Source organism: Solanum lycopersicum, chromosome 10 (genome assembly GCF_036512215.1).
Source record: "Solanum lycopersicum chromosome 10, SLM_r2.1".
Classification (NCBI taxonomy): domain Eukaryota; kingdom Viridiplantae; phylum Streptophyta; class Magnoliopsida; order Solanales; family Solanaceae; genus Solanum; species Solanum lycopersicum.
The window spans coordinates 6548317-6558922 of NC_090809.1; the positions used below are offsets into that span (position 1 = coordinate 6548317).

A 10606-nucleotide genomic window follows, 5' to 3' on the forward strand; every position below is an offset into this window, starting at 1 on the left:
GTAGCAATTTTTGCAAAATATGCTCTTGAGACTCTCATTTGGATTTTTGCTCAAGCCTTTTGCATCTTGACGATACTTAGCCTCTAGATTTTTCATCTCTGCTGCTGTAAGATCACCATCATTGTTTGGATCTTTAAAGACATTTGCAACAATAGTCCACAAACCTTCAGCTTTCAAATGTGGTCTCATTCTTATCTTCCAATATTTGAAATCAGTTCCATCAAAAAATGGAGTAAGAACAATTGAAGAATCAGCACCATCATTTGTTTAGGTGCCATTATTTTTCTTCACTTAACCCAAGATTAAGAATGAAAGCTGCTTTTGATACGAATTTGTAGGAAATATGGAAGGAAAATAGTATCTTTAGAGAATGCTCAAGTTTATTATAGGCTACTTACACTTTGTTTGGATCATTGTTACCCATTGTTTCATAATGTATTGTATTGTATTGCACTCTTTTTTACTGTATTGTGTGGTAGATACAATGTTTGGCTAGACTGTATTGTTTGTTGTTATTTAATAACTTTTTAGTTGTTTGATTTGTTTGTATCATACTGTATTATAATTTATAAATTTATAAAAATATCCTTTATCATCATAGGGTGGGAGGTTTGACTAGATTTAAATAATTAAGGTAAAGGGTAAAATAGTATTTTGAAATATTATATAAAGATATAATTGAAAAAAAGAATTAAGTAACTATAGGAACACACCAAATTGGTTGTTCCATAAAATAGGGGTTTTCATTGTTATGTAACAACGAATTTAATAATATAGTACAATACATTTTAAATAACAATCAAAACAAACATTGTAGATATAGTAACGATACAATACAATACAATGGATAACAATGATCTAAACATAGTGTTAAGATCACTGAGATGATTACAATCATCAACTACATCTCTATTTATACTAGTAATAATGTAAATCAAAGGTCTTGCACAAATAACTAAATACATGTATCACAATTTACTAGACACATGTATTACGAAATCATAAAAAGACTTCTTGAAAAATTAAGAGGCAATTTTGAAAGACTAAACGTAGATGCATTAATTCCAACATGTGTATGTTGATTATTTTCCACCAATACCTCATAGAGTTATTTAGAGAATGAAGAAAAGAACAAGTTTATTTGCTCTCTACTTTCAACTCTTTCTACTTGAAACTTTTTTCTTCTGAGTGTCTATTTACGTGTTGCTATTTATATTTCCTGATATAACATGAGGAGATAATTACAGATCCTAGTTATGCGGGCAAGTTTTTCTTAATGACTAACCCTCATATCGAGAATACTGTGGTCAACTTGGTGCGTTTAGCATTTGTTTCCTGACGGATTGTTATTTTTGTATGAAATATCTTTTAAGACTGTTTTGGAATTTGTCTGGAGACGATGAGGGAATCGATGCAGTGCTTTCTTGGAGGATTAGTTATTAGAAGTTTAAGTATCAGAAAAGTGTTTGAGTTTTATTTGGGATAATTATTCTAAATCGTTTGAAAATTAAGAAGTACAGAAATTAATTATTATTGGGAAGGGTCAAAATTGGGTGTTAACAAGTGTCCACAACCCATTTTGACTCATTACAAGCAATGTTTATAATATCTGCATCAAGGAAAATAACAAGATCTTCGGTGGTGACAGTGGCTAGACAATTTTCATTGTCATCTTCTTTAGTTTTCACTTTGTTTTTATTGTCCCTCTTCAACTTTCTGCAATACTTTTTTTTGTGTCGTTTCATGCCACAATGATAACACTCAATATCCTTAAGTCTGTCTTTGGATTTGCTACTATTTTGTTCTCTACACAGAGAACCACGAGTTTTGTTTCTCCCCCTAGGGCTAGTTATCAGGACATCCGACGAAGAAGATTCTTGAGTTTTTCTTCTCATCTCTTCGTTCAATACACTACTCTTGGCGAGATCAATAGAGATCACACCATCCGGAGCAGAATTTGATGAAGAAGCTCTAAATGTTTTCCAAGAGTCTGGTAGGGAACCAAGTAGAAGAAAGTCTTGAATCTCTTCATCGAATTTGATGCCGATAGCTGATAATTGGTCATGATTCCCTGAAAATTGTTCAGATGATCTGTTATCGAAGAATCATCATGATACTTTAAACTCAACATCTGCTTTATTAAGAACTTTTTGTTGTTGCCAGTCTTCCGAGCATACAAACTTTCAAGATGCTCTCATAGGGTTCGAGCATGTGTTTTCCCCGGAAATATGGTTCAACACTTTACATCGACCCATTGCCTAATGAATCCACAAACCTGTCCATTCAACAAATTCCACTCTTCATCTATTTTATTATCAGTCTTTACAGTGGTAAATACTGGTTTCTGAAAATTCTAACATAAAGCATATCTTTCATTTTCCCCTTCCAAATGGTATAATTAACATCATTCAAAGTAATCATTCCACTTGTGTTGACTTCCATCATTTTTCCCCAAAAAGTATTGTTATCGTAGATCAAAGTAAATATTTTCTGCTGTGGAAGTTCAGATTGTGCTGTAACCACATAGCATACTCAATAAAACCTTGGCTCTGATACCAGTTTGTTGGGAAAAATGCGGACAAACCCAAAAATATATATGATAAAAGTAATGAAAATAAAATGGGAAAATAATGACATGAAGAATTTTACGTGTAAACCCTTCTAAACAAAGGAAAAACCACGGGCCAAGAGGACCAACTGATATCACTATAGTGAGGAATTGTATACTGTGTAGTCACGAATACAATACTTAAAGTGACTACTATACACTCAGAGAAACAACACCATTTTGGTTTTCACCTTACTAAAATATCGCTCACACTCTATTTTTCTTTACACACTATTTTTCTTGTATAGTCTATGGAATACCTCACTTTGCTCTCAAAATGGTTTTTCTTTCTAACTTGGTGTGTTTAACAAATGAGCAAGAATGCTTTATTTATAGAAGGAGAAATTCATGTCTATGTCACTAATGACATGGGTAAATATAGCAAAGTCAAAAAAGGGTTGCAAATCTTACTAATTTGTCAACTACCAAATCTTTTATTTTCAACTCTAATTATTGTTCCTTTTTAACAATTACTTGTAGTAATTGAATAGCAAAAGTTGACCAAAATATGAGATGGACTCAACATATATATGGTAATGTGTTCTGGTACTTATAACAATACACTTGTTTGTTGGGTGTAACTGGTATTTTGGAACAAGTTAATGAATACTTATATGTTCTCCATGCTATTTTGTATAAGGGTTTGTTGGAGCTTTTAAGCGTAAAAAATAGAAGTTGAAAATGGATGGACGTAGCTTGCATTCCAAGTCAATAGGTGAAGGGCTGAAGGATCAATAATATTTAGAAGTAAATTTGACAATCATACCTTGAATCTAGGTTATTCTTTTTTGGATGTAAACAACATTCACATATTCATTGGTCCCTCAAGTGGGATGTGAGAAGGGTGGGGTGTATTTAGATCTTACTTCTTTTTTTATTAGATAGGAAGGTTGTTTTCGATGAACCGTGTAGTCAAAGAAGGATTAGAAGGAAAATAGTGACAATAAAATAGCAAGATAAACAAAGTAAATGAAACATGTTTTAATAAAAAATGAAGAATAAGATGTGTCGTGAATACTAAAAAATGCTACTTATCCTACTCAAAAGTATGACAACACTTGGCTATATACTACAGAATCTTCAACCTACATACTGTCGTATCCAGAATCTTGTCTGCAATAAGTTGAGATATGTTATATCTTGTCTAACTTTCTTTTTCGGCTCACATCTATCTCTTATAAAACTTGTTATAGTTAACGTTCCACACCTTCTCTTCACATGTCCGAATTATCTCAGTTTTGTTTCCTTCCTCTTATCAGCTACGAGACCACTTCCAAGTTCCACCTAGTTGTGTAAAACTTTGTTCCAATTTCCATTTTTTCTAATATGTTCACACATCCATTTGAGTATTTTCATGTCTGTTATCTTCATGTTCTAAACATGTACATTCTATTTGGAGATTAAAAATATATTTTAGGTTAAAAGGAGGAATCTAAGAATGTAAAAAGTCAAGACATGATAAGGACAAAGACGAGCAGCCACAAAGGTTAAAAGGGCAAAGATTTGGCTACTTGTTAAATTCTTTATTTAGATTTCAGCAGCCTTTTTGCCTTTCATACATTTCAACTTTTTGCCCTCCATATTCCAGCCATAATCATCAATCTTAACTCACATTTATAATTATTTGGTATTTGAAACTTATTCATATATCTGTTCCACATAGTAATAATACGGAAAGGATGGTCCGAATTAGGGGCTTATCCACGTTGGGTTCAGGGCGTTCAACCGAACGTCTCGGTAAAAAAAATACACGATATATAAAAGATAAATTTTCGATATTTTTGTAGATAGATATATTTTGAACCCCCTTAATAATAAATAAAAATAGATGGTTCAATGGTAAGACCCCTGAATATTAAGTTACATGCCCTCGCTTCTAATCCCTGCAACAACATTTTTTTTTTATAGTTTCAATTTATTTTTGTCTAAAAAAATCAATTCTGTTTTTAAAGAAATCAAAATTGGAGCCAGTGTCGGATTCACAATTACCTAAAATTTGAAGAAGATCACATCCTTGAAATGTATGACGTGATAGCATATTTTGATATTGATTGATTGCATGACTCAAATTTGTGGTAAATCAAACTGAAATTAAAACTTAAGCCACATGAGCTTTTCCATTTAAAAGAAAAAAAGAAAAAAGAAAAAAATGAAGAATCTAATTGTCATAATTCTAAAGTTTTATTTGCAGAAAACTGAAAATTAAACAACTCGATACACAGTTTCCATTGAAATATTATGTAATGTACAAAGATTCAATATTCATTATTATAGTTGTATATTTATACTTTCACTAAATTTATGTCTCTGCCGCTACACTTGAGAGGGTGTGTTGGACATGTACTTAGAAAATATTTCATTTGAAACATTTAATTAATCCAACCAAAAAGGTAAGACAATATAATAGTTATCTTACTCCATATCAATCAAAGTCAAAAAAAAAAATGATACGAAGAAAGTTAATGCTAATGAAGTCACTGCTTGGACAAGTGAATTATAATATAAATAAATGTTCAATACATTTACTTGTTGAATCTACAAAGTTAAAAAAATGATTTGTCATTTTATACCTATTTTATTTTTAGCATTAAGTATTATTCATTTCCTAACATTTAAATAACTTATAATAATTAGGAGGTGATATATCATATGATTATTATTTTACCTATTAATTATATCAAATATATCAAAAAGACTTGAGACATAGTAAAATTATGGTAGCTAAAAAGCTTTACATCATCTAATTTATCTTTCAAAACACCAAAAATAAAATAAAAAATACATCAACTCAAACTATTAAAAACTTGACTATTTTTAGAATTAGTAGCTCAATACAACTAAGTACACCCCTCCCCCTTCTACCCATGCTTGTTTTTAATGACTCTGATGTTTGAGTCAATTTTTATCTACTTGACTGATTTTACGAGATATATGCCTATCTTTTACTCCCTATGCTTATATCCTACCATTTATTGGTGAAAAGAAGCTAATTAAAAATTCTTTGTCCCGGTGATAGAATCATCTTGGGATCAAATAGTTCTTTTCTTTGTTGAAAAATATTCCATTTTTTACCAAAATGCTTGATCCATTCCTCTTTTGTCTTGTAATGTGGAAGATATTGCTTTACGTTGAGGCCAACTTTATCACAATAATCTAATATTTCTTCATTTTGATCATCCAAAATTTTGCATTCGTTATATCCACTTGAAGAATGTAAAAATCCCACACAATAAAATGTTTCCTCTTCTGGTATCGTGGCTGACATCCTATCATCCCATCTACATTTTCAAAAATCAAATAATCAAATAATTAATTTTTATAATATTAAATTGCTCAAAGAATATCTACATATATAAGCTTAAAAAAATAACAAATAAATGACTGAATTAGAGTTAGGATAAAGTTACTCAATTTTACTAAACTAGGAGTAACTTTTATAAGATTCCCACAATATATATATTAAACTCTACCACTCCCTCGTATTCAATATATGCAATACACTTTTTTTTGTCTTCCGAAAAGAATGATCGACACATTTATGTATTTAATAACAATTTAACTTTAAAATGTTCATTTTATCTTTAATCAAATAATCTATATTCATACAAACATCTATGATTAAATTTAGATTAATGTTTCAGAAGTTTTACATTTGACATCTATGATTAAATTTAGATTAATGTTTCAGAAGTTTTACATTTGTTTTCTTAACCTCTATATCAAAATTCATATCAAACATCACATAAATTGAGGTAAAAGGAGTGCTACTCCCACTATTCACTTTTAATTGTCATGTTACTCTTTTCGAAAGTCAATTTGACTAATTTTTAAAGTTAAATTAGATTACATTAATTCGATATTTTAAACAAAAAAATAGATATTCAAAAACTATACGAAAAATACTATAAATTTCAATTTTTTCGCATATCAATACAATGAAAAAATATTAATCAAAATTATTATTATTTTACTCAAAAAAAATTATAACAATTAAGAATGAACGGAGATAGTAATATATTATAACTATATATATTACGTATCGAAGGGGGTGGGGTGAAATGATAGTTTTTGAGAGTACCTTTTCCGACTTGTTGGGTAGACAAGTATGGGTCCAGTTGTCTTGTTTTGTCTGAGGATGATGTCCACAAAAACAGCAGCATTAAAATGCAGGATAGATGACTTGGGTACAAACAAATTGAGCCATGGATGTGGAACATCCCACATCCCTTTTGATTGTAACTCTAATTCCCCACTTCTAACTCTATTCAAAAATTCCACAAAACTCACATTTTTCTTGAACATAAATCCACCTAAATACTTCAATCCTTTTACCAACTTCTTCAATTCCTGTACATTTTCAGAAAATTATAATATATATGTGAAGTCAGTCTTATATATATCTATATATATATATATATATACTATATATATATACTATATATATATATACACTAAACCTTCTTAATGAAAAAACGTGTTAAAATATATTGATATCATCAAAATCAATACACACTACTTATAATTTACATGTGCGCTTTGACCGAATATATTTAAAAATTAATAAATTAGAAATATCATTAATTTTCAATTGGTTAAGAAAAAGTAAATCACATAAACTGAGATCGCACATACCTCATCAATAGTATTAGCATTTTGGTCATCATAATACTTCACTATTTCCAAGCAATACATAATTCTATTTTTGGATAATAATGAAGCAATTTTGGTTTGATTGGAAGGTGAAAAAAATGAGGATCTCCAATTATTTAGAGAGCTTTGTTCCATCATTAGAGAGCCCTCAACATAATCCAATCCATTATGATGAATTGAAATAAGATGTTCTTGATCTTTTGTGAATTTTGAGAAATCATCATACAACATTCTCACCCATTTCACCTACAAGAAAAACAAAATCATAAATCATATATTTGCATATGTAAGAAATAGAAGTAAAAATCTTCAAACTAATATTATCTATTTTGTTTTATTAACATTCTTTATTTTTTAATATGTATTTGAGAAAAATAACATATTTTAATATTTAGAAACAATTTAACTCAGATAAATGTGTTTATTTAGAGGCTCAATACCAACTAGGTTAGTTCCTCGAATGGATCTCTCAGTTGTTCAGAGAAGATTGTTCAAAAGCAATATATATATATATATATATATATATATATATATATATATATATGTAAGTCGTATCTAAAAAAACATACAAGTAAACACTATATATAATGATGATGACTAGGATTCACCAATTCTAAAAGTCTTTTTTTCTCCTCCTTATTTCGTGTTCGGTCAAATACAATCATACTTACTCTTGTTGGGGCTTTATCCAAGACAATTCTTGCTCTGGTTATTATTCCAAACTGTCCCAAACCTCCTAAAACTCCAAAAAACAATTCTGAATTCATATCTTTGGAGCAAGTCACTAGTTCCCCTTTACCTGCAACCAAACATGAGTCAACAACTACTAAAATAATAATAATTAAATTTAAAAAACCATAAATTAATTGTATTATCATATATTAGCATGCATCACCTAAAAATATATAATTATTATTATTATTATTATTCCCCAAATTAATTATGTGATTTAAGGAAATTAATATATAAAGTATGTGTTTGGTCATGCATGCAATAGTAAATTACCAAATATATATATAAAGCAACTTGCAATTAATTAAGTTTTAGATAAATTTTTCTATGATTAAAAAAAAAGAAGTTTAGATTTTTGTGGTATATTTATTTTAGTATAAGGTGAAAAATCTTACCTACAAGATCTTACAGGTGGAAAAAGAGACAATTACAACCTATGAAGTAGATACTAGACACATACTTTTTACGTATTAAAAGAAAAAAAGTATAATTTTTTTTTCTAAGAGAATCTTATATTAGTTAGGCCCCAAACATGATATATTTCTTACCTAAACTAAATATTGATAGTGACCATCTCCCCATCTTTTTCATTTTGTACTTAAACACTTTACATGAAAATACCCAATAAAATAATAATAATAATAATAATAATAATAATAATAATAATAATAATAATAGGAAGACCTTTTTATCTCCAAGTGACCTTTATGAATATATGGCGTATCAATATAATTGTCTATTATATTATATTGGAAGAGTGAGTAAGAATCAAAATTTTCACTAATATCACTAATATCACTAAGTTGTAAGTAGTTGTATATATTAATTACTATAGAGGGAAAAATATAACGTATTCGTGCTACGCAAAATTTTACCTGTAATAACATCCATCTCATGAACATTACTTATTTGAGGACCATGTCGGAAATTTTGACCACTAATTCCAGCATTAGAGAGAGTACCACCAACGGTAAGGTACAAATAATCTGTCCATGAAATAGGTGCTAAGCCATATTCCAGGGTGCAAGTAAGAACATCAATCCATAATTGTTCACCTCCAACATCCGCGTAAAACCCTAAATTCGAATCCCAAGAAACCCTAACACCATAATTTTCATTATTATTATTATTATTATTATTATTATTATTATTATTATTATTATTTAAAGTATTCATTTCCACAATTACCCCATTTTTTGCCATGGCTTGTCCCCTAATGGAATGTCCATGACCTTTGGCTGCAATATGAAAAGGGATAGAAAGGCCATAAGAAAATTGAATGAGGTCAATTATGTCATTAACACAAGAAGGATAAAGAAGAGCAGCTGGTAATATTTCTTGAATGATCTTTCCAAAATCTTTGGAAGATTCTTTAATAGCATGAGAATTTATACTAAGTTTTGATGAAATATTAAGTGAAAGAATTTCAAAAGGAATTGAAGGATTCCATGGATTTAAATTTCCTAAAATGGACATTAAATGACTAATAATAAAGAAAATAATAAGATTATAACCATAGGATATAAAAAACTTAGCCATAAGAAGGAAGAAAAAAGAAAATGATTAGAAGTAGGTGATTTTTGGTGGAGAGAAAAGTGATTCATATGAGGGTATATATAGAAGGGGAGATGATAATAATAATAATATTTGCATGCAAAATTGAAAAAAAAAATATTTTTTGATATAGTGGCAGTACATGATTTGGAAGATCTTGGAAAAAATAATATTACACATGGGGGTAGGGTGGGGTGGGGGTAGAAAATTGTGTGTAAGATATGAAAGGACAATAAAAGATTTTTGTGATTATTGCTATTTTGCCTTTATGTTCCAAAAAACGTCACAACTTTCTCATAAGATGGATAAAGCCTCTTTCATGTTGTTCATAGTATTGTCATTATATGATTCATCAAGATTTTTTAATTATTTAGTAAGCAAGATTTTTAATTGATCTATGTGTCAAAATAATATTAATCAATATTACGTAGTTATTTGGACTTTCTCGCTTAAAGGAAATTCGAAAACGTATTTGATTTTTCACCCTTATTCAGTCGTTGTTGTCTTCCTTAATGTTAAGATAGCTTATAAACTAAACATGTATTCTTTTAATAGTTCAGTTTGTTAGTTAGTTAGTTAGGTAATTAATTAGTTGGTTAAATACAGGTTAGTTAAGGTAGTTTTTTTTAATACATAAATGTAATTGTATATATAAGTAAGAGGGCTCATATGTACATATACACACAGAAATATACAAAGCTTCTTCTTCATCATTCTCTCATCTCTTCTCTCGTCTTCTTCATTCTCTCATCTCTTCTCTCGTCTTCTTCATCTTCTTAAAGCTCATTGATAGAGCTTTTCTTCACATGGTATCAAAGCACAGGAGAATTTGAAACTCTCTGTTAAGCTCTTCATAATCTGAAGACAAGAGTCTAAAGAATCTTGAATTGAAGATCAATTGTCTGTCTAAATCAAGAAATTGGGAGCTGTTAAACTCGATCAATCATGCCTAACTGGAGATGGAGCTTCGAGTGAAGTTCAACAACAAACAGTTACGAACACAGCCAAAATCGATCACAATCACCCTCTCTTTATACATCCTTCAGATACTCAAGGTTCTGT

At 29.5% G+C, this 10606-nt stretch overlaps 1 protein-coding gene across 4 annotated transcripts; it reads right to left on the reverse strand.

The window, feature by feature from the left end:
* Positions 1-5292: 5292 nt before the first annotated feature.
* LOC101255039 (cytokinin dehydrogenase 3) lies at positions 5293-9568 on the reverse strand. 4 transcript variants are annotated; one of them, XM_069290379.1, is made up of 6 exons: positions 9179-9317; positions 8866-9089; positions 7930-8057; positions 7241-7504; positions 6687-6955; positions 5293-5886 (listed from the first exon to the last, which is right to left on the reverse strand). In XM_069290379.1, the coding sequence occupies exons 1-6, from the start codon at positions 9256-9258 to the stop codon at positions 5595-5597; spliced, it is 1257 nt and encodes a 418-aa protein (XP_069146480.1). In that variant the 5' UTR covers positions 9259-9317; the 3' UTR covers positions 5293-5594. The 4 variants fall into 4 exon arrangements, with proteins under 4 accessions (XP_069146480.1, XP_069146479.1, XP_069146481.1 ...); XM_069290380.1 differs by having other exon boundaries at positions 5744-5886; positions 6687-6737; positions 6896-6955; positions 8866-9568; XM_069290378.1 differs by having other exon boundaries at positions 8866-9568.
* Between the last annotated feature and the right edge of the window lie 1038 nt (positions 9569-10606).